The sequence below is a fragment of the Erigeron canadensis genome, chromosome 2, assembly GCF_010389155.1.
Source record: "Erigeron canadensis isolate Cc75 chromosome 2, C_canadensis_v1, whole genome shotgun sequence".
Lineage (NCBI taxonomy): Eukaryota > Viridiplantae > Streptophyta > Magnoliopsida > Asterales > Asteraceae > Erigeron > Erigeron canadensis.
In genome coordinates this window covers 43911339-43937046 of record NC_057762.1, presented here as the reverse complement: position 1 = coordinate 43937046, position 25708 = coordinate 43911339, and the positions used below count along the sequence as shown (strand labels likewise).

General features: G+C 32.8%; 3 protein-coding genes across 5 annotated transcripts; 1 reads left to right on the top strand and 2 right to left on the bottom strand.

Annotated features, from left to right (window-relative positions):
* Nucleotides 1–1591: 1591 nt before the first annotated feature.
* Nucleotides 1592–2639, bottom strand: LOC122588953 (germin-like protein subfamily 3 member 4). Its single transcript, XM_043761173.1, has one exon. The coding sequence runs from the start codon at nt 2637–2639 to the stop codon at nt 1839–1841; it is 801 nt and encodes a 266-aa protein (XP_043617108.1). The 3' UTR covers nt 1592–1838.
* Nucleotides 2640–3203: 564 nt separating this feature from the next.
* LOC122588951 (inositol polyphosphate multikinase beta-like) lies at nt 3204–5622 on the bottom strand. Of its 3 annotated transcripts, XM_043761172.1 has the most exons (3): nt 5455–5622; nt 3529–4301; nt 3204–3295 (listed from the first exon to the last, which is right to left on the bottom strand). In XM_043761172.1, the coding sequence occupies exons 2-3, from the start codon at nt 4283–4285 to the stop codon at nt 3204–3206; spliced, it is 849 nt and encodes a 282-aa protein (XP_043617107.1). In that variant the 5' UTR covers nt 4286–4301; nt 5455–5622. The 3 variants fall into 3 exon arrangements, with proteins under 3 accessions (XP_043617107.1, XP_043617106.1, XP_043617105.1); XM_043761171.1 differs by lacking the exon at nt 3204–3295 and having other exon boundaries at nt 3297–4332; nt 5455–5621; XM_043761170.1 differs by lacking the exon at nt 3204–3295 and having other exon boundaries at nt 3297–4301; nt 5455–5621.
* An 11958-nt stretch (nt 5623–17580) lies between these two features.
* Nucleotides 17581–25417, top strand: LOC122586343 (ribonuclease TUDOR 1-like). Its single transcript, XM_043758337.1, has 17 exons — nt 17581–17789; nt 18325–18484; nt 18564–18638; nt 18741–18854; nt 19279–19374; nt 19831–20037; nt 20117–20329; nt 20402–20509; nt 20692–20859; nt 20949–21146; nt 21614–21976; nt 22076–22306; nt 22636–22824; nt 22911–22988; nt 23068–23262; nt 23604–23978; nt 24917–25417. Exons 2-17 carry the CDS (start codon nt 18335–18337, stop codon nt 25106–25108), a joined length of 2952 nt encoding a protein of 983 aa, XP_043614272.1. The 5' UTR covers nt 17581–17789; nt 18325–18334; the 3' UTR covers nt 25109–25417.
* The last annotated feature ends 291 nt before the right edge of the window (nt 25418–25708 follow it).

Below are 25708 nucleotides of genomic sequence, written 5' to 3'. Positions count from 1 at the left end.
AGCAAGAAAATTCGAAACAGAAAAGGTTAACAACGACCGATTAAAAGTTGAATGTATCACATACAAGTCGCCATTCTGAAATAAAAACAAATGCAACCATCATATTTATTTCAATTATTTCCTTCTCTTGAGTTGGTAACAAAGTCAACAATATAATAAGAGGGACAATATTTGACTTTTTAAATTATAAATGCACTTCTTCTTTTTTAAAATAAAAAAAAGAAAAAAAAAATTATAGACACACATGAATATTTAATAGCATTCTTTTAAGGATTTGAGTAATTATAGTTTTATAAAATTAAAACTATGAAGAAAATGTTATAAATAAAAGTAAAAATATAGTGTCTTTTAAAAATAGTTATCAACTGACGTGTACAACATTTTACAATGCGTTAATCATAATCTTTAAGGACTATGATGAACAAAATCTTTCTTTCAAGAAGTATGGGGTTCTATCATATACGATGTAATAATCGGAAATCAAATTCGTATCAAGACAAGAACAGAGACATTTTTAGAGTAACATAAACATAGAAACAAAATGTCGCATGACATGTGTCCTTATGCATTAATGAATGATCAATATACTATTGTTTGTACAAAGTGAAGGCAGCAACGTGTTTGTTCATTTACTAGTGTTGGGTCTCATACTAATAATTGTCAGATTCCCATGTTTTAAAGTGGACAATATGTTTCATAGCCATAATTTCTTTTCAGCACTTTCTAAATTAATTTGCTCAAGTTAGAATACTAACTTGAGTCAACTTGTCAACTTAGAAAAATCATGAACTTGAATTAAAATCAAGGGCCAAGATTTAATGATCATTATTAAATCTTAACTATTGATTTTAATTCAAAGGCTATTATTCTTCTAACTTGACCTATCAAGTTGTTTCTTAACAGAATTTCTTTCCATTTTATACTCGTAGAAATACATCAATTCATGTAACACATTTTTGTCTCTTTATTGCCATAGTTTCTTTTCAACGACTATGGTCTCGCTAGAAAATCGAAATATTATTTTGACCACTAAATGACTGATTAGGTGTGCTCTCAATCACACCACGAAGTCTGCCCAAACATGGTAACTACGAGCATGGCAAACTGATGATGCCAGAAGCCACGTTGGCTTGGCTATGCCGAGTGATATACATAATCAAATAAGGAGGGTATGTGGTCGTCCAAGGCTAGCATGATGGATAAATTTGGTGATAATGGTGCGTAATTGGAGAAAGTAATGTTGCGCACTTGCGCTCATATAACATCCTGAGTCGGGTCTAATGGTCTATCATACCTGATGCAGAATAGAGAAAATGCACTATCCCTGCCCACCATTTCTTCAACATCCACGTCACCACAAATTCTCCACCATTTGCAGTGGGTTACCTTCACTTTTTTCTTCTTTTTTTTTTGCCAAACCCTTCTTTTTGTCACCGAACCAAGAGAATGCAAACTACTATTGCAATGTAGGAACAGAGTGGGAGTGGTGTGTGCCGCCCACACCTTTCAAGCCCTGATACAACAACCCCTTCCCAGAAGATGATAATAATTGGTCTAAAATTTCCTTGCAGCTAGCAAACCGTCTTAACTATTGTGTTAAAGGAACCAATCTTATTTTCGACCAGTAAATAGTCAAACCAATGATATTGAATACAGAATTGAAGTATTTCATATGGACAAGCACATACGTGCCAATATATCCATAATTTTCATATACACACATGACCCATCAAAAACAACAATAAAACAAAAAACAAGAGCCAACATCATAAAGTTTTCTATGATTCTACACATATATCCCACAAACTACTTCAAACTGAAACTCCGGATCAAGGCAACTAAAGCTCGTCATTTAAATTCATATGATCATCTACACGAACATCTTCCAGCCTGTTAAGGGAAACCAATTTCGCCATAGCCAATTTCATCATCTCGGCGTCCCCTCCAAACATTGCATTTGATATATCAACCACCCCCGGGTTTTGAGCATTAAACACCGAGTAAGCAAGTGCATCCTCAAATCCAGAATTCATACAATAATGCAACAATCCTTTTGGGAAAATAAACACATCCCCTTCCCTCAAAACACTCTGAAAAAGTTTGCTATTTGTGTCAATAAATCCAGCAATCACAACACCTTTTGCCACAAAGATCATTTCTGTGGCTCTAGGATGAGTGTGAGGCATCACTAGCCCATCGACTTCTAAGTCGGTTCTAGCAGTGGACAGCCCTAATGTATTAAGGCCTGGAAACTCAGCAGCAGTGACTATGATGACAGATGAACGTAAAAATGTGTCGGTACTACCTTGATGACTTAGTAGTAAATTCTTGAAATCAGAGGTTGTTATATTTGATGGATTTTTGCAAGGAAAGCCATTGATAAACATGGTTTGATCAGGGGATGTGTCAGTTGGACACGTATCCTGAAGGTTATCACCATTTGCAGGTAAACTATAAAAGTAAGTTAAGACGAAAATGGTAATGGCGAAGAGAAAATTTGAGCACGACATTTTTGTGTCAGTGGAGTAGAATTGGTATCTTACTTTTAGAAATTGCAGTGAAACACTTATATATGTAAAGGTTGCATCCAAGGTAAGAAACACTTCAGGGTTGGAGTTAGCTTTACTGCTAGTCTTCATGATTGATTAAGTTGCAAGAATGAATGTATTGGCATCAAGAAAGATATGATGTTGTAATCCTAATTATATCCAAAAATGGGCTCCATGCACTATACTTTACAACTAAATTGTCTAAGTAGATTAACATTTACTTAATGAAACTAATAAATAAATAAGTGCATGTGCTTGGGTCATACTGCTCCAAAGCATGGGGTCATCTAACAATTACTAGCCTTATGGGCTCGAATCCTCTCACTTTGCTCTTCAACCAATAAATGGATCGATTCATGTTATGTTTTCACTATAAAGGATCAAACATGTAAAATACTTTTATAACGAAAAGGGTTCCATGGGTTGAATGGGTTACTAGAATACTAGTCACCCATATTGTATTTTTGATGCATAAAGCCTAGTAGTTACTTTTACAGTTTACTTATTATTTACTATTATCAAAAATAGTAAAACTTTTAGATTATTAAATAAAAAAAGCTACAAACTTTGGGCAAAGCAATTTGGGTCAACTCTACCTAACCTGATCCGAAAACTACCAATTTTGACCCACAACCCAACCCATTTATTCATCTCCTATATAAAGATGGATAAAGAGTTACCAACAGAAGCAGATTGCTTGTATACTAAGCTGTTGTTCAATTGTGAAGAAAAGAATGACCATAGAACTGCAAGTGAAGAATTACTTGTATCAGCAAAACTGTGATCCAGTAAGCTAATAAAACTTCAAATCAAATATCTTTTGTCTTAACAAATTATGAAGAAGTAACAAAGAGATGGCTTCAAAGTCCAGCATGACCGTTAATAACAGTATGATCTTTCATATCTGTCGGTATGTCAGAAATAAATTTAATCAAAGAGCAGAGCCCGCCCAAAAAGTTATGATCAATAACACCTTTACCTTCCGTAACATGTGCAAAATCGATGAGTTTTACTTCTGCAGTTGAACTGGCACCTGTTAGCGCCAACCCTTTTTCAAATGTGAAAAGAAGCGAACAAGCATAGAAGTGGTAGATGGTTTGATCTTCAAACCATGCTTTGAGTTCCAACAATTGGGCCAAAATCCCATTAGGCCCGCCATAGACAGAAGATGCTAAATCGCAATCTGGTTCCGTGTCCATCTCTGCAGATGGATTAGAGGAAACAAATTTCCTAAGAAGAACTTTAACATCATCAAACCCAGAATTACGTATAATATCTCTATGAGGCTTATAAAACTCTGATTCATCATTGACATAAACCCGCAGCCCTGATAACCTGAATCCTAGTGGAATACTTGTGCTTTCCCTGTCCTTTTTCAAGCATTTTGCAATGTATTCCTCGGATGCATCAGGACCCCAGGTTCTGGACCCAATTTTGATGTCCATTATCGATGGATTCACACGGGATGATGCAAGATCTTGCAACACAATGTGAGGGTGCTCTGATCCTGTAGATCCCTTCATGACTTTGGTTCCATAATAGATGGGGAAAAATTTGCGGATGTGTTCTGGAACTTCAGAGCTGGAAGAGAACGATTCATAAAAGGCGACTTCTTCAGACCCACGTTTATCGCTCTGAAGAGGCTTGTAAAAACGACCCGTATCGTCAATGAGTGGACCAAGCTTCCCTGACCCAGCCTGGTGTCCAGCAACCTGATGATCTGGGATCTTAAACATGGCTCTATTACAAAAACTGGAGAGAAAAATCAAAGTTATTAAACGGCCTGTATAGAAACACAACTGAATGTCAAATTGCATTCAGAATATTGAAACAGATTGCAAATAGCGGCACCAGTTGGACTGTTCCACGCATGAGAATAGGATCATATGCTTAATGCTTGTGATATAAGAGAATCTAAACTGAATATGTGAGTGCTTCCCTTAGCTTTTAGTCCATTTTTATATTAATATATTATCAAATTGTAGTTGACACTTTTATTGTTCCCTCCAAGCTTTATCTTTCTTACCTTTCCATGGCAGTATAATAGTTAGCAAAAATAGCAGTGACATTATATAAACCTCATCATTTCACAAGTAAGACATGACTCTATTTATAAACTACCCCCGTCGTCCCAAAATAATACATGACCACTAGACAATAACCAAAAAACAATTTAAGACAAATGCAATTACTGCAACTTTTTTAATAAATTGATTGTTTCACCATTTGCGTTTTTAATTTATGCTTTTTGAGTTTGTGCTTGCTATCGTTAGCCAGGGGGGAACTTAAAACAACCATATCGGAACATTCTAATGTGACACAAATATATAAAAGGTAGGTGCGGTTTTGTAACTCATATCATCAGGCTTGTTAACAATCACATATACAAACCAGCATTGATGAGATACACATCCATGTTTTACAATCCTAATAATAATAATAATATCACTTTTTATCCAAAGATCGTTTTAGAACAAACTTGGGACCCCCGCCTTAATAAATCACATGTGAGATTCTATATAATGTTTGGTTTATGAAAATACCAATCTATTAACAATTACTGTATAAAGTCACATATTTTCAGTCAGGCATATAGTCAAACACATAACATAACGCATTTCTTTTCTTCTCAAATCAATATTCATGGATCATAATAATGATAATAATAATAATAAAAATACACCAACACACACACACACACACATCTCTCTCTCTCTCTCTCTCTCTCTATCTATATATATATATATATATACAAAGACGGTGTTTGTCTCTAAAATTCAGCAGATACCAAAGCAAACGCATAATTACAAATCAAAACACAGGTATTGAATGCATTATTATGTAAAAGAAAAAAATAAATTAAGTAATGAAAAAAAGGGGGGGAAATTATAGATAGTAAAAGTACCTGGGTAAGATATATGATATCCTTCTCTTTTCTATTTTCGTTATAAAAAATGAGAGAAGGGAGAATGTGACGTCAAAAACTCGAAGATGAATTGTTGATCCGTAAGTTCAGGGCTGTATATACAACTTGTACAGTTGTACTAATTCAACTCTTGCCCCTTGTACTTTCACATCTTTCGTGTTTTTTCGCTATATAAATAAAAAGCTTGGGAAAATGATATGTACTAAACAGATTTATTATTAAAAAATAAATAATTGAACCCTACCTAGAATACCTAGCATGTGCATAGTATACTACATATGCTTTCACCTAAGGGTAATGGCATCACCACCACTCACCACTCACTTACCACTCAATTTTAACCAATCATATTATGGTACCTCAAATTCATCACTCATCCAATTTTGTTGACATTGCAACCACTCACTCACTACAATTTTATTTTTATTTTTAAAACTAAAATTTCATTAATAAAACCATTACATAATACTTAATAAAACATAAAACATAATAAAACATAACATTACACAAAACTAAAAAAAAAACATAATAAAACATAACATGATTTAGGTGGGTTTGCATCGACATTTTTACATCCCGGAGAGTCATATGTTCATTGTTGTTTGCCATTTAAAAGTGAAATGTGTGGATGAATCAATGGGTAAATATGTATAAATATGAATATGTAAATGTAAATGTTTGTGTATGAATGAATGGGTAAAAGAGTAGTGTTTAAATAGATAAAGGGGGTTAAAAGAAAAAAAAAAAAAGGTTGAAAACGGTCAAAAGTTCCCAACAGTCACAAAGGCCGCACCTTCCACGCGAGTGAAAGTTCCACCCATTTTGCTCCACTCGTGGGTGGAAAATCGTTGGCGGCGGTGTTCCACAGGTGGTCGGGCCTTCCACGCAGGTTCCACTCGGGTGAAAGGGGAAACACCCCTCCTCCAATAAATACAAGCCACGTGGCTTAAGGGGGTAAGTCGTCTAGAATCGAACGGGCAACATTCTCCGAGATGTTCCCAAGCACTTTTGGCAGGAAAGTACCTCTAAATGGACTATTTCTCATAGTCTAAAACGACCATGTATATCAATAGATGGAAAACCTGTTAAAATGAAAATCAATAAATGGAAAATTTATTTATACTCCCTTATAAAACATATTGGACATCTATTTTAAGAAATTAAGCATTTTTTTCAGCATTCTCATAATACCCTTACACCCTTACTTAAACATAAAACCCTTATATATCATCTATCCCCCATTTTTTTTAATTATTACATGCTCCCATCAACCTTCTATCACCTTCCACGCCGCCTTCTATCATCTTCCTCACCTTCTAGCCGCCGCAACGTACGGGCACTATGCTCGTTTTTATTATAAATAAACATGAAAGTTTGAAACTATCTTTTTGAGAGTGTAAGGGGTCTAACTGCAATAAACACTAACAAACCCACCCCAAAATCAACATTGGGGGCTACTACTGTCCCTCCATTTCGTTTGGTAGTCGCGTGTTTCGAACAGATTTTAAATATTCTACCGAACTCGTTGTAGTGATCTCAAAACAAATAAATTCTATGCGGTGGGATAGGAATGAAAAAATGAAATAAACATCGTAATAGAATGAAAATCGTAGTTGATTGGCAGGGCTGTGCGGTGAATTTTATAAGCCCTACTCATAGATAGTCAAAAGGTGAGCTTTTCGTAAAAAAAAAGTTTTGCATATATGTAACAATCTGTTCAATGATACTAAAAAAAATGTAAAATTATTACGTTAACCAAATAAATCTAAACAAAAATGTAGTAGCATTGGTCACGAACCAATATACAAATGAAAATATCATAAAGTCAAGTTTTTTTTTAACATTATATCTTTATTTTTATCATTATTTTTACAACTTTATATAAAAAAATGACCTCTTTCTATACTATCTATATAAACAAACTACCCCCTCCAAAATTTAACACTCTACCTTTAAAATCTCCAATTTACCCTTTTAATTTATCATCCTATCAAACACTTTATCCCTGAAATTCCAAAAAACCCTTAAAAGAAAAACCTTAGGCATGTCCCTTCCTTTCCCTGAAACAACAACAGCGGTTTGCACTTTCAGTCGGACTAAGAAACACTCGAGTTGAATCATACATTCATATAATAACACGGTGCCGCTACTTAACCAGTGTTTTTTTCCTATGTCCCACCGCATCGCGCGGATACAAGGCTAGTTTATTTTAGTTAATTTTATCTTTGAATTACCAAAATTACTCTTGGCTTTTTATGTTTTGTCTTTAATAAATTATAACTTACATTATAAACCTTTATTTTTAATAATTAACAATTTAAGTCCTTAGCTTCTAAGTTTTCCACTATCACAATTACATCAACTTATACCACTTGACACCGCCAGCACCACCAATAGTACCATCACCATCACCGACACCACTATATCACCTTCCCCACCACCGTCGCCGCATTGCGCATATACCATGCTCGTAGGATATTAAAATTCCATTATATCTCTAAAAAGTTTTTAAAATAAATAAATAAATAAAAGTAACCATTTTTCATTTCAATCATCGGCTGGCCAAAAGAAAGAAAAAATAAGAATTTTGGTTAGTAATATGGTTTTCAAAAATTAAATGTTATTTATTTATTGTAAGTTATTTACTTGTTTATAGAAGTAAAAGCTTGACAAAAATTTTGTTGATACATAAAAATACGTGATTGGTAGGCACGAGCAGCAACATTTGAGGTGCTTTAGTGAACTATAACGTCTGGCGTGAGGCGAGAAAGACGCGGAGTCTCCCTCAAAACGTGTCGAGGACACCGGCTATAATGGCCCGCCAGGCGTTCCCCAGCCAAAAAATGTAGTCCGTGGTTCATTTTGGACGCCTATTTCCTTACCATGATTTTGTGTGTCTTCTGCATTCCAAGAGGCAAACGCCTAGTTTGACCCTTTTTTTTTACATAACATGTATATATATATTCTATCCTTTCAAACAATTTTTCCCATTCTATTCTCACACGCTTTATGTAAAAACCTCATTACTCTTTTCTAAAAATATTTAAAAATCCGTTTCTTCATAGATCTCAACTTGCCGGTGTCGTCAAGTGATAGCTCGAGCAATAATTTGAGCGGTTCATGCGAGTTAGACTCGGCAATAGCAAGCGTCGTTAGCCGACAACGCTATGTTAGATTATGATGATGATGCAAAAGATGATGCCTCATATCTACCCGATGAGGAAAAAAAAGTCCATATTGTTTATGGTCCCTTTTGAAAACAAACTTACAAATTTAGTCTTTTATATGGGTTCAGAGAGCATGGACTAAGCAACACACAAAACAATACTAGGACCATTTACTAACCGGTAGGGATGAGAAATTCATGATATGTAAGTTGGGAAGCAGGTGTGTAGCACGTAAATTTGAATGGCATATAGACTAACAAAATTAAATTAACGTATAGCGAATACTACTGAGTAAATACAAAATAAATGTAATCGTGGAAGAAACATAATGAAATGATACATAAAAGTGTTTCTTTCTTTCCCAATCTCATATTTGAAGAAATTAGATCTATCTCTTTCTTATGAATTTTCATCAACATGGTAGAATTGGTAGTGATAGATTGGTTAAAGTGTGTAATTTCACTATTTTGATATAATTATATATGAACTTTATATTCTAATTTTTTTAGGACCTTGTTAGTATGTTAAATAATAACTCCATCTCGTTCAAAAAAATTAATAAAATGAACAAACAATTCAATTGGTAAGCTGAAAAAAGAAAATAAAACACATCAACTTCAAATATTAAATATCCCTACGTGTGAAATCAAGTAAAGTCACGTCGCCTAAAAACAGTTTCAAATGATCCTCCCTAGCTAATTAGACTAACCGGAGTGAGACAACCTCCCAAGGAGTTGACTTCCGTCATGTGGCGTTACGTAAACAACGACATTTTGCTGAGAAAATGGGAGAGTGGGGCTATCCATGGAGGGGAAACTTATGACATGTGTCTCCCTCCATTTTTTATTTTTTTTAATACATTTTTTACTCTAAAACTAATATCTATATTACATAAAACACATCCATAAATAAATAACCCACATAATTTATAAATAAAGTCCATAATTAAATAAACTAACATAATTTATAAATAAAGTCCATAAAACATAATTTAGAAACAACACTTAAACTTAAACTACACTTAAACAACTTAAACAAACCAAATCAAACATAATAAATTCCATAACATAAATAAACTTAAATCATATACATATCTATGTGATTATGTCCTCTTATTTAGTAACATGGATTTGAATATTAAAAGTTAAAACAACTTAATTTGTAAATAGCTGCTGTGACTCAAAACAGCATGTACATGTAGTGGTTTATGTTACTATATTTTATTAAATTAGAAGTAAATTAATTTAGAAGAACAAATAGACATATATATATATATATATATATAGAACCAAGGAATGGTATATAACACGTTTCATAGCAAACAATCCACGTGTTTAAGCAAACATGTATGAATATCAATATGATGATAGAAGATAGCAAAGCATATATACATAGACATTTTTCCACATTCTAACACTTTGTGTCTAGTATCGCTATTATCATTGTCGTTGTATTTAAGTAATTAAGTAAGAAGAACACTTCAAAACAAAAATTACGGGCACTACAAATAATGTTGCATTTGTCTACACTTTTACACTATATTCTCGAGTTTTTATTAAATGAAAAGAAAAGAGAAGATTGGATAGGAGAAAAAAAGATAAAAAATTATATATATAAATTGCATTCTTAAATTTTATCATTTAAAAGAAAAAAAAGTGAATAAAAGGATTTAAAGACATTCTTGAGTTAAAAGAGAAGAATAAAAAAGGATAAAAATATGTAATATTATATTTATAGCCTCATAGTTATTATAGTTCATATAAAAGTTTGAAGGGTATATTGATAAATTTATAACTTATCCTTCTAAATCATGCCAAATATGGAAGGAAAGTTTTTAGCTCTAAAACACCTCACTTTTCCTTTCCATCACTTTCCTTTCTTTTAATCAAAAAACTCAAGAATGCAAAAACATAAGTTTTCCTCTCCTTCCATTTCTTATCCCATAAAATTAAAACTCAAGAATGCACCCTTAGTGAGTGTGAACAAATTAAAAATTTTGTCACGCTTTTATGTGTGTAAAAACATGTAGAACTAAAGGTGTGTAGAAATTTCTTCACACTAAAAAGTGTGTAGATTTAAAAGTTGTGTGAACATTCATAATTATTTTATAACACCCCATTTGTTCACGCTAACTAAAAAGGTAGCATGAACAAATGAGGTGTTACAAAATAATTATGAAAGTTCACACTAAAAAGTGTGAACTTTTAATTCTAAACAATTTTTAGTGTGGAGAAATTTCTACACACTTTTAGTTCTATATATTTTTACACACGTAAAAGTGTAACAAAATTTTTAACACGTTAACTAAAAGTATGAACAAATACAACATTATTTGTAGTGGAAGTATGAACAAATACAACATTATTTGTAGTGGGAGTATACGTGTGTTTTTGTTACTTGTTTTAGAATAATTATAAGTAAACTATGATGTAAGAACTTATAATGATAAGTTCAAACATCTATTAGTTGGTATATTTCTATGAGTGTAAAGGAATCAAACTCATTAACTGGAGCTACTTACACTCTATTCATGAAATGTTTGATCCAAACCGAGTTCATAATGAGTTTAGCCGAGTTCAAGCTTGATTTGAAGCTTATATAATAAATGAATTGGATAATGACATACAAATGTAACCACCTAAGACAAAATGGTTATGTAAATTTGGGTCAATCAATGTAAGGACCTATGTATTTTTTTTTGGCTATACTATGTAAGGTTCGTACATATTTTACATAGTATAGCCAAAAAAACATAGGTGCATACATTACATAGTCACCCGAATAGATCACTACATTACATAACCATTTTGTCGTAGGTGGTTACATTCGTATATCATTATCCCTAAACGAATTTGAAACCGAAATTTATATACCGAACTCTATTAACCTTTCAAGACTAAAAAGTTAGTTTTATTTAGCATATATATTTACACTAGTACTCAGGCCCGTCCAATGGACGGATAGTTTCAAAATATATTAATCAAAGTTAAAAAATTGGAATTCAAGTATATTAAATAAATACCGAATAAAATTAAAATACATAAAATTTTAACATAAAACAATTCAAATAAGGCAAAAAGATAATGAAGTAATGCGTAATAAATTAATTTTTCACGGAATTAAGTTTCATGGTTCAGTATTTCCCCATAGGTAGATTGCACTGCCAAGATTAAATGTTTATATTAAACATTACGAGCATGGTATATGCGCAATGTAGCGGCGATGACAACGACGGTGATGTGGTGACTGCGGCGACGACGAAGGTGACGACAGACGCATCAAGTGGTGTAGGTATTTGATAGAAAGATATTTGATTTAAAAGATTAGTTGATATTTTTTAGAAGATAATGGAATGATTGTGTAAGTTAACTCATTAAGGGTAAAATAGTAATTTCGCATGTCCAAAATATGTTAACTTTTCAACATTGGGGTATAATTTTTATATAGTAGTATAGAAGTATAGATAATCATCGTGAAGGCGACAAAACCCCTAAAACCAATACGACAAATTAATCAATACGAAAAGTAAAGAAGGAAACATATGAAAATCAACTTCATATAAATGTTGAATCTAGGTAACCATTTTTTTTCCAACTTTAGTTACAAAAAAATTTGTAGTTTGTTATATCTAAACTTAAGATAAACATAAACAACAATTTTAGACTATAATTACAAAACTAAAGAAGGAAACATATGAAATTTAACTTCATATAAATATCGAATCTAGTTAACCTTTTTTTTTCAACTTTAATTAAATAAAAACTTGTAGTTTGTTATATCTAAGCTTAAGACAAACACAAACAACAATTTTAGACTATAATTCTGAAAACTATAAACTATATATATATATAATTTGAAAAGTACATACCAATTGATCAACAAAGACCATCTCAAACCTTTTGATTTTTTTTGGGTTGTTCCACTCCGAAACAGTCCATACATACACAACATGGAGTCATAGATGATGGTTAACATGTGTTGGCTTAAGATATTTAAGATGAACTAATGTGGTCTTATTTTTTTTTGTTAAAATAATGGACAATAAATTAAATTAATAGAGATAATAATAACAATAACATAATAATTATGGATGATATATAACTTTTTTTTTGAACAACATAGGATTATATATAACTAACCCGGATATGTAAGACATGACAGAAACTATTTAATAAATCTGGATTGTGAGAGCAAATCAATTGGATACATTGGAGGCTTAGACTCATGGAATATTTTTTTACGGTTTTAGATAGGTTTTAGATATGAGGGCTTGGAAGATTAGATGGCTGAAAAGAGTATATGAGAAATATTACGCGAAATTAATTAGGAATTTAATTAAAAATTAGAAAAAAGAAAGATAGAGCGAGTTGGTTATTAAAAAAACATAAAAAAATAGAAAAATTAATTAGAAGAATTAGGGGTGCAAGTGTACCTGTGCAAGTGTATCTCAACCTCCTTTTTAGTTATATTATAAATTATAGATTTATATTTATAGGGAGAATGAATGCATAATTGCCACTAAAAATCGCCAAACGAATAGAAGGGAATGACACAAAAATCAGTTATGTCTTCTAAGAATCTAAGTCATCTTTCTTACTAAAAAAAGGAATTTTTATGTTTAGAATTTATGTGGTGTTATTATCTATACTCCTTATTAAAAAGAATAGACCCCTGTTGAAAGTTATAGAGAAAAAATGTCAGAATTGCCCTCTATTAAAACAATATATCCTAAATACAATACAACCCCACTCTAAATGAAACAAAAACACCATTGGTCCTCTAACCTTTAAAATAAATATACTAACCATTATATTAATTAGATTTACATAATAGTCCACGCTATTCGTCGTCACCACCGCAGTCGCCATCGCCGCCCGTCGCCATCGCATTGTGGACACCGCCGCCGCATTTACTCGGGTACCATGCTAGTCTAAAAAAAGGAATTTATGTCTTCTAAGTAAAAAGTCACGTAATATGGTTTCTTCAATATCTTTGTACTTATCTTTTCAAACAAAGATCGCAACATATACAAGATGATAGATGTAGTGAATAAAAGTATTACTCGTAATAGATTGTGCACTACAAATTTTCTAGCTCTAATAAGATTGATAAAAAAAAAAGAATTTTTTTTAACGTTTTGATTTGAGTCTTTGCGGAAGACCCAACAAGATAATTAAGATACGTGTGCATGTGTATCTATATCTATACTATATTATAAAACAAAGTATTCCTGTCTAAATTTTAAGTTTCAACATTTACTTTCCTAAAATGTCCCCCTATCAAATCTCATTCAATCATTTTTTTTCTCTCTTTTTCATAAATTATTTATTCATCCAATTCATTCAAAATCTTTAATCTCAAAAACCATACACTGATAAGTTATAAAAATTATATAGGTGTTTTTAAAATTTCATGTTCTTCAATTAGAGATGTCATTCGATAGACTTTCGACGAATTTTTAAATCCGAGGGCGGACGACTAAGGCATTTGGCTATTACACTCTATGACCTATCACCTCCGATGACCTATCACACTCTATGACCTATTACCCCATCATATCACGACTACTAACTCGACGACCGCTGCAACGCACGGATACCGTTCTCGTAGATCAAAGAAGGCTTTTCACAATTTTTAAGTAATTACCAATTGATTTGTGTCACATTTACAAGAAATGTTTTTATTATTAATGATCGAAATGCTAAGAATTAAAACCATAATTAATTACGTAGAAAGAATAATAAATACTAGATTATTAACTCGCGTAATACGTGGGGTGAACATATAATACTATTGATATTTTGATGTTTTATAATACTAATATACTATACATGCATAACTATAAATAAAGGATAATGATAAATTTATCTAAATATTTGTTTGAAATCAACTCAACAATAAGATAATGTCATTTTGAAGAGTACACAACATTTTTCAAACCATCATCTATTTAATTTATAGTTGGATATGAATCCAACCACCATGAGTCACTTTTTTCGGCTTTTGCAAATCAAAACAAAAATAATAAAGTAAAGAATGATCCAAAAATAAGGTTATAACTTTTAAATTTTTTCAAACAATATACAAAATTGAAGTTCCATACACATTATGACAATTTGTGAAGATTTGTTTACATTTTTTGGTACTAATCCCTAAAATTAAATAGTGGAATGTGAGCATGTGACTCTCATATTTGTACCCATTTTTAACAAAATGAATAAGTGGAATTTGAAAGGAAAAAAAAAATACTAATAAAGAGGGATAAAATATGAGATAATTTTTATAAATTTGAATGAAAGTTTGCAAAACACGTGACTTTCTATTTATTTTGCTTGAAGTTATCTTGTTTCTCAATTTGTAAAAATAGATTAATTCTTTAAATGAAACACGTTTCTTCCAAAATAAGATGAAATTAAAACATGAAGTAATCTATTCCCAAAAAATCTACATCTCCATGTCTTCAATACTTTTTTTCTACCAAAATAAAATAAAATAATTTCATTTCCATTTTTTGCATACCCTTATTGAAATTCACGTGTCAAAAGTTTTTTGGTTTTACATTGATTTTTAGGTTAATGCATTAGAGTTGATTTATCATCTTTCATAGATATATGATAATAATAAATCAACCTAAAAATCAATTTAAAAATTAACACGGGTAACAGAATCATGACATTTGAAAGAATTAAAGGATATAATTGAGGAAAAACTTTAATGGAATCCACATATCAAGTATTTATATGATTATTTATGAATTAATAACACTTTACATAAAATACTAAAAGTTTAAGTGTATTAAATTAAATGAAAAAAATATTGTAAAAAATAGATACAAATCATTACTCAATAAGCGATTGTAGAATATATAAACTAAGTGAAATAAAAACATATATGGCAAATACATCCGGTGGACACGATTAAAAAGATAATAATGTATGCAAGAAGTTTTAATATTTACCCTAAAAAGAAAACGGGTAGTTCAATCCGAAAAATTGTAAATATCTGATTAAATGTATATAAGAGATAGTATCTAAAATACATCGTCTACAAAAAATATCTTTAACTTCATACACATATATTGAGAGAGATTGTTCTAACTTTGTATTAACCAATAAAAAACTTAATTCATTCAATTCAAACATTATTTATATTTGTTTTAATTGCTATAACTAAGAATACATTTAGTTCTTGTAAATTGTATGGGCATACTTTTAATAACTTTTTTAAAGTTTAAAACATAAAAAAATAATTAAAATAAACATAGTGATCTATTTATATGTGGATATCAAATTCTAGGATTTGATAGATAGATAAATAAAGTATAAGTTAAACTCGTATAAAAATCATACACATTAAAGAGTATTTAAAAATAAAAATGTTAAAGGTATTCAAATTGTTCAGTAAAATTTTCGAAATATCTACCAATAAACTACAACATTGTATATCTCTTAAAACGATATGTGATCTTTTAACGACCCGTGTCTTATTCATATTAAATATAATTAATATTTTTTTTTTGTAAAATTAGTTTCGATTCAGACCTGCTGGAGGCAATTTTAACCAACAAATCGCTGGACCTCCAACCCCCTTCTCATGGAAAATACCTTGAGATGAGAAACCCAAGACTCTAACCCGGGAACTTGGGGAAAACTTACATCCAGGGTCCACATAGTGTGTTTAGAAGGTACCCCTAGCCAACCCACCTAAGTGGAGTTGGTTAATTAATTAAAAAGACCATAAATTTTATATCATAATCTATAAATTTTGGAATACATCTTCTAAAGTTTTTATATTAATATTATATTATTAACGACAAGATGACACGATGCGATTTTAAAACAAAAAAGTTACTATTTGATTTTAATTATATATATTATTATTATTATATTATTTATTTTTGTCAATACGTTTATCTTGTTGGATCAATGGTAAACATCATTGCCTATGGAGACAGAGGTTATGGGTTCGATCCTCATCCCATGCAAAGGTTGGAGGGTCTTTTCTACCATTTAGGTAGAAACTGGAAGCAGCCACTCTACTTAGGTAGAGGTAAGGTCTGCCTACATCTTAACCTCCCCCATACACCGTCGAGATATTGGTGCTCAAAACCCGCAGAAGACGACACTGAGCAGTTACTTACTTACTTACTTTTTCTGTTTGTAGTTGACAATACTTAATAATGAATTATGTGATTAGTTTTTAGTTACAAAATTAGTGGGCAACTTATTTTCTATATCTACAAAAGCTTTAAATTCCAAAAATTATAGAATATAGAATACTTAAATCTGGATGTAAGCTTTAATGTCATCTAATAATTTATAATTGTTGAAAATTCTTACATTAACACAATCAGTAATTATTAATTGTGTTTTTTTAAAAAATTAGTAATTTAGTATTTAGTAATTTAGGGAATAAATCTAAAAAAAGTAGATGATGTAAGCAAAGTAATCCAAAGGTTAAAATTTAATTTTGTTTTTCATCCAAGGGCTATGACTTTTTTAAAAATGAATTTTGGGGGTTGTTTTATTATTATTTAGAGATAGTAAAAATGACGTTTACATTAACTACGACACATGAAAACAGGCGTAGAACATAAGACATAACTCTTTATGATAAAAAATCCAAAACAACTGAGTAACTCCCAGTTTTTACTATATTAAGTACACGCTGTTAAAATCTAACAAAAAAAAAGCTGACTCATCATACGCGGCATTATTCGATTGGCTATTAAATCCTACGTGGCAGTAAAACATCGTCACACTTCCTTATCCATAGCTATTTCTTTGATTTTAGTCAGAATCAGTTAGCGAAAACTACATGGCATTTCTGGTAATTTTGCCCAAAATAGAGGGGTACCTTTTTTATGTCATTTTTAACCCCGCACGCCTGTATACACATATATATACAAACATTCTGTATCTAATATACGTAACTATATGTCACCAAATTTCCTCCGCCGGCCCAACTATAACTTACCACAGTGAATCACATTTGAAAAATTCAAAAAACTCAAAATTAATAAAGTTCTCACAAAATTAGCGTTAATTATGTGTGAATTTTGTTAATTAATCATTTAAATTTGATTTAAGGATTGGATTGATTTACGTTTTTTGTGTTTGATTTGGCTGATTGATCAATCTACAGCAGGTATATATATATATTTACTGTTTTGGATCTAAGTTTATAGCTTTTATATTGAATCTGTGTTTTTGATTGATTTTAGTTGTGTATTTTGACAGATCGGATTGATTTGATTGATTTTGTATTGTGAATTTGTTTGATCTCTTATATATAGATATATACGTATATGTGTGTACGAGTATTAATGTGTGCGTATTGTGATCGAGATGTGGATTTAGTTTGAAAAAGTTGATCATTTGTAATGGTGTTGTGTACGGATCTGGAGATTTGGTGTGTTAGATTGATGTAATTTGAATGTTGAAATGGTGTGATAACTGAAAAATGTTGTCTTTATAGGTTTTTAATGATTATCGCAATATATTCGATAAGTTTTGAATAAAGACAGAGTCTTGAATACCAAAACAGGGGACTTTATGTAATTTTTGATATTTTTAAGTTCGTATGTATTGTGGTTTGGCATTGCTAGATTTAAAATGATCAAACTTTTGTGGTTTCATAATGTGATTATTGATGACTGATATATGTCTTTTTTGATGTGCAGATCTTAAGTGATGGCTCAACCAGCTGGAAATTCGGGATGGCTAAAAGGAAGAGTCAAAGCTGTTACTTCTGGTGATACTTTGGTGATTATGGGATTGACCAAAGCTGAAATCCCGCCTGAGAAGACTGTCGTTTTGGCTCATCTTTCGGCTCCAAGATTGGTATGTTAAGATCAACATGCAATATGTATGGTTAAGAATTATATGTGGATTTGATTTAATTATGGCTGGCAAATTGTAGGCTCGTAGAGGCGGGCAGGATGATCCATTTGCATGGAATAGCAGAGAATTTTTAAGGAAGTTGTGTATTGGAAAGGTTTGGATTTATAAGTTGCCCATTTTATGTTTAGTCATATAATTTCTATCACTGGGAAATGATTATCTAAATATCACATTTGAATTGTCTATTTGTTACTAGGATGTCGTTTTTAGAACTGAATATACCATTCCAAATTTCTCTAGAGAATTCTGCAGTGTTTTCATTGGTACTACCAATGTTGGAAGCGAGGTTGTCACTCATGGCTGGGTCAAGGTAATTTAAATTTCTTTTCTAGTATATAAGTGTAACTTGTTCATCGTTTGGCATGCATTTAGGGAATGAAATTCATTCTTTTAGAACGTTTTTCGTTCATTAGGAAACAGTTATTTTTTCATTACGTCATGGGATATAATTGAAATCTACATTTTTGTTTCTTTGATCATCGCTAATAACACTAATTCCTATAATACACTTCAACCTTTAACTAGTTGGTTTTCTTTTTTTTTTCCAGTTTTTCTCAAAAATTTGTTTTTATGACATTCTCCTTTCAATTGTTTAATGGGAATGTAATGTAATTGATCACTCTATTGTCTCGTTTGTTTTATTACGATGTTGATTCTATTCCATCCAACCAACCGCCAAGACCCTTAGGGAATTCACCATCATGTCGAGTCTAACAACAGTTATTGTTTTGCAGGTTAAAGAGGGTAAAGGAGAGGTGACTCCTGAGCACACTGAACTGCTACGACTGGAAGAACAAGCCAGACAACAGGGCATTGGTCTATGGGACAGGGTTAGTTATGGTTACTTAACCACAATCATTGCTATCTATTAGGTTCCAACTTAAATGGTAAAAACATTATATGTCGAATATTTGGGTTTTATATGGAATCATACCGTGCTTTGATTTAAATGGATAAGAATGTAGTTATTTTAATGTGAAATGGCATGACAATTCATTGTGATGCATTTTTGAAGCGCATGGTTGACTAGGCGAGTGTTATGTTTTTATCGTTTTGAATTTTTTTTTTTTTTTTTCTCTTTTACAAAGTGAATCAATTATTTCTGGGCTAATGTCACTCTGATTGTCTGGCAAATTGATAAGCCTGTATTAAAATATCATTTTCAAATTGCTATATGACCTGAAAAAAAGAATAGTTTAAGGGAAGTAATCAGTTAATCTAATGTTATTTGTTAGCTCTATGTTTATGTGGTAGTGATATGTTGTCATTTTTGTGCTGGTTTTTAGTCTCCGGGTTCTACTGAGGCATCTATTAGAAACCTTCCCCCATCTGCTGTTGGTGATCCTAGTAATCTGGATGCTATGAGCCTCTTAGCCTCAAACAAAGGCAAACCCATGGAAGCTATTGTAGAGCAAGTTCGTGATGGGAGCTCACTGCGTGTTTATCTGCTTCCTGAGTTTCAGTTTGTCCAAGTATTTGTTGCTGGAATCCAGGTTAGCATTCATACTTTCCATTTTGTCGTCTATTAATCCAGGCAAACCCATCGAACCTTATTAATTTTTATTCAACTAGGCACCATCGATGGGGAGAAGGATGACACAAGAACCTACTATAGCTGCTGAACTACCATCCGATGAACCAAATGGAGAGACTAATGCCGAGTCTCGTGGCCCGTTAACATCAGCCCAGAGAATTGCTGCCTCATCAACGTTCAATGAAGTTTCCCCTGATGCATTTGGGAGGGAAGCTAAACATTTTACTGAGATTCGTGTACTAAACAGAGATGTAAGTAATGTCTTGGTTAATGTGATCTCTTCTTCCTGCTTCACATAGTATCACTGATGAAATGATCTACAGGTTCGCATTGTTCTCGAGGGTGTTGACAAGTTTAGCAATCTGATTGGTTCCGTGTATTACTCGGATGGTAAATCAGCTAAGGATTTAGCAATGGAGCTTATTGAAAATGTAAGTTATGTTCTTTAAGTCTGCATGATGCTGATGTATGACAATTATTATGACTGTATATTGCCAGATTGTGCCACTGATCCTTTCGTTATGTCCTCCCCCCCTGTTTTTATTGTTTTGTTGGTATTGCCATTGGTTTAGCTGTTGCCATAATAATATAATTATTTAATCCTTGTCTGTAGGGATATGCAAAATATGTCGAGTGGAGTGCAAGTATGATGGAAGATGAAGCCAGGAGGAAGTTGAAAGCAGCAGAACTTCAAGCCAAGAAGTTGAAGTTGAGGCTTTGGACAAACTATGTACCTCCAGCTACTAATTCAATGGCAATTTCAGACAATTTCACTGGAAAGGTTTGTTTTCTGACTTTTATTTTTTCAAATATCACCCAACATAGTTCTCTGTTCGGCTCACGTAACTTTATCATTTCAAATTTCTACAGGTAGTTGAAGTTGTTAGTGGGGACTGCGTTGTTGTTGCCGATGATTCTCTGCCATTTGGCAGTCCTGCAGCTGAGAGACGAGTCAATCTTTCTAGTATCAGGTGTCCCAAGTTGGGAAATCCACGAAGAGAGGAGAAACCCGCTCCTTATGCCCGTGAAGCAAGGGAGTTTCTGAGAACAAGATTGATTGGCCGTCAAGTAAGACTTTTCTTTTTCTTGCTAGATTTTAACATTTTTTCAGTTGTAGCAAGCTAGGAGGGTCTTACAGGTTTGGTAATCTGTAAGGACAAAGATATGGGACGAGAGCTGAGACAACTTGGGTTGGGTTTTGAGTCAACAAACACATTTGTGTCCATTTCTTTTCTTTTTTAATAATCAGTGATAGTCATGAGTACAAAAAGTATCTTATTATAGTAATCATCCAGTAACCAGGAGAAAACGATACTTTGGAGGTTATATGGCATAAAATAGAATTTGGACAACTTTTAATCTTCTTTATTATTAATCTGGCATTTCCCTTGTTTAGCTAAGTTATTTGTGATAAATCACAACCCGAATGGACCAATTCATAATGGTAAAAATGCAGTGTCACTGCCATTTTTATGCTCATATGTAGTTTGAATTACAAAGTTGCCAGCTGATTTCAACTTATTGTTTAAACTTAGGTTCAAGTATCAATGGAATACTCAAGGAAGGTCCCTGTTGCCGATGGATCTGCTGCTCCAGCTGGGCCAGCAGATTCAAGGGTGATGGGATTTGGATCAGTCTTCCTATTGTCTCAAGGGAAGGAAGGTGAAGACGTCTCCTCTACTGTTCCCCCTACCGCTGTTAACCAGCAGCCTGGCGTGAATGTTGCTGAGCTCATCATTGCTCGTGGGTTTGGTACCGTCATTAGACATAGAGACTTTGAGGAAAGATCAAATCACTATGAGAATCTTCTTGCAGCTGAATCACGTGCTACTACAGGGAGGAAAGGGATTCATTCTGCTAAAGATCCTCCGAGTATGCATGTCACAGATCTCTTGACGGTTAGACACGCCAAACTGACCTACGTATCTGTTAACTACCAATTTATGTGTGTGTAATATTTTGACGTTTTTTCTTTTTTTAATTGTAATTTTGTTCAGGCATCAGCCAAGAAAGCCAAAGATTTCCTTCCATTTTTGCAACGTAACAGGAGGATGACAGCTGTTGTTGAATATGTTCTTAGTGGTCACAGATTCAAGCTATTTGTTCCAAAAGAAACATGCAGCATTCCTTTCTCAATTTCTGGTGTCAGATGCCCAGGACGTGACGAGCCTTACTCCAATGAAGCAATTTCACTTATGAGGCGAAAGATAATGCAGAGGGATGTGGAGGTACAACTCCCTTTTGACCCCAAAATCTTCTGTTTATGACACATGAAAGCTGTCTATATAATTATAAAATAGATATATACTTTCCTAGTCTAAATTATTATGTATTTTCTCTAATCTAATATATTAAATAGATGATTTACAGGTCTATACATCATTAAAAGTATATTTTGGGTGAATGTGACCTGTTTTAACACATTTGAAATTAATTATAACCCGAATTGATCTATACGTAATTTAATGGGTTGAAATTGCGCCCTCTACATTTTTAGTATTTTTTCTTATCAATATTTAGCTCATTTGCTAAGAATATTTTGTTTTGGTTGCTTCAGATTGAAGTAGAAACAGTTGATAGAACCGGGACCTTCATCGGATCTTTGTGGGAATCAAAAACTAATGTGGGGATCACACTTCTAGAATCTGGCCTTGCAAGGCTCCAAACTGGGTTCGGTGCTGATAGGATTCCAGATGCTCACCTTCTTGCTCAGGCTGAGCAGTCTGCGAAGAAGCAGAAGTTAAAGGCAAGAAACTTGGTTTTGCATTATAATGAATAAATATTAATGAATTGTCGAATTAGCTCTGATGTATAGCTTCTTTTGTTTTTCAGATATGGGAAAACTATGTTGAAGGAGAGGAAGTTACCAACGGTGCAACTCCTGATAAGAAACAGAAAGAAGAGTTTAAGGTCAATAGATAACCACTATTAATCTACTAGTAATATGAAACCAATATCGAAATTTCATTGTTGAATTTGTTGATTTCAGGCGGTGGTTACTGAAGTCCTTAGTGGGGGCAAGTTTTATGTCCAGGCTGTTGCAGATCAGAAAGTTTCTTCCATCCAGCAGCAACTTGCTTCTTTAAACATCAAAGAAGCACCTGTGATTGGTGCATTTAATCCAAAGAAGGGCGATATCGTCCTTGCACAGTTTAGTGCAGATAACTCATGGAACCGAGCCATGGTGAAAATGACTTTATCCTTTATAACTGTGATTTTTTTTTTTTTGATGTACAAGTTTAGTTACTTTAGGTTCATTAGAGGTTGCCACATGGACAGGTTGGCGAGTTGGTCAAAAAAAGCGGGTTGGTTTGACCCATAATAATATTCTGTGTCTTTGAATGGGATGCTTTGGATTGTTCAACCCGTGTTCACTTTTTAGCTATTTTTCTTTATTTGAACATTTGAGATAAGACATAGCCCTGACCCATTCATAAGTTAAAGAGCGAAGATTGGCACCTCTAAATTTCATGAATTTTTCTTATGTTGTGATTTTGACCCTTGCTTCTTATTATGATGTGTCAGGTTGTAAGTGGTCCACGTGGTGCAGTCCAATCAACTAAAGACAAATTTGAAGTGTTTTACATTGATTATGGAAATCAAGAAGCTGTTACTTACAACCAGCTGCGTCCTTTAGATGCAACAGTATCATCTGCACCTGGGTTGGCTCAACTTTGCCAACTTGCTTACTTAAAGGTACCCACTTTGGAGGAGGATTATGGACAGGAAGCAGCCATGCATTTAAGTGAATGCACACTTAATGGGAAAGAATTCAAGGCAGTAATTGAAGAGAGGGATACTTCTGGAGGAAAAGTTAAAGGTCAAGGTACTGGAACTATTCTCCTTGTAACGTTGATTGACGAGGAGTCTGATACCAGTATCAATTCCATTATGCTGAAGGTTTGTATACTTCAAACTTTCTTTTGATTCCATCTAATTTAAGTCCCTTTCTCTTGGAGATTTCAGAATCTCCAGTTTGGGTTATTGTTCGAACAGGATTTTTTGGTACAGTTATGGTTAATCCGAAAGTAAAATGATAATTTCTCTTAAAAATTAGCTAAAAAATCCTTCTAAAACTATAAGAAGGTGACATGTGTTATTTACTAATTCTCTTTCCTAATTTTGGCTCTGATTGGTTAGAAGGATTTTTAGGCTATTTAGTTAGGAGGATTTATCATTTTCCAATCCGAAATGTTCTGGTTTTTTTTTTTTTTTTTTTAATCTTTTAATTTTTTAAACAATCAGTTCCAAAAATATGAAATACAAAATGATCTCTCGAGTAAAATTATTTTTTGCTAAATAAATTGATAGGTCCTATGTATGAATAAGGCAAATTGCAGAAAAAAGTACGACTTATATTAAAATTTTAATACGAGGGTAACCAGCCTTTGAGTCCCTGCAAAACCCTCAAACCTTCCAAAATGTTTGAGCTAGCCTTTGAGTCCCCGCAAAACTCTCAAACCTTCCAAAATGTTTGAGCCTAGGAAATATTTTTAACCTTTAATTTTAGTAAACTGGTACATTTTTTCAGTCCAATGAATGCTGCTTTAAAATATTTACTTACGAGTAGTTTTTATCTGCAAGTTTTAGAATTCTCATGGTTTCTGTTGCAATAAAAGTCAGATGTCAAACATAGAAATTTGACCATGGATGGCTTTACCTTTTTTGTGCAACTTGCCACTACAATATTACATGTTGGATTTTGACCCGTATCCTTATATGCTGTTTAGTTTTTGCATCTGACCTGTTAGAGAATAATAACCTGTAAAGCAAGTTTTTTGGATTGAAATTTCCACATCTATCTGGCTCAACATTTACCCAATCTGAAAATGCTGCAGGGAGGACTAGCAAGATTGGAGAAAAGGAGGAGATGGGAGCCTAAAGACAGACAAATAGCGCTGGATGAGTTAGAAAAGTATCAGGCAGAAGCACGTACCGCGAGGTTGGGGATGTGGGAGTACGGTGATATCCAGTCCGATGATGAAGAGAACCCACTACCTGCTAAAAAAACTGGTGCTGGAAAGCGTTGAAAAAACTGAAACTTGTTGCAGTTCAATAGTGTTTACAAAGGCTACCAAATTCCTTTGTTTAAGGGAGATATGATCTGCTGCCAAGCAATAGAAAGTTGATGTTTTCGTTTTTTGAGTTTTACCTTTGCGCGTTTTTTTAAAAACATAATTTTGTTTGATAGAGGACAATTTTGTTTTGCAACCTTTTTCTTCTTTTATTAGTTAATTTATAGACTTTCAATAAGGCGAGCGTTAATGTTTAGGACAAGAGTTTAACAGAGATCATAAGCCAATGTTGTTTGTGATATAAGTTATATTTTTTGTGTTCAATTTTTAATACTTATATTCTCCCAGCTGTAGTGATTAACATCTCAGGCGATAACAAATGTTAGTGTTAGAAAGATACACGGTTAACCTTTTATTTGAAAGTTGGCAAAATGTGTATACTGTATAGTGAACAGATTTATATCCGAATTCACTATCATATTTTTTAGCCAATGATATACATGTAAATAATGTAATCTGAAACGAAGACTCTTTTGATCATAAAAACTTTGGCTATTAGACTCTTTTAAACCTTATAGAGCAGCAGGCATGCTACAAGTGTTATGCTTATGATCT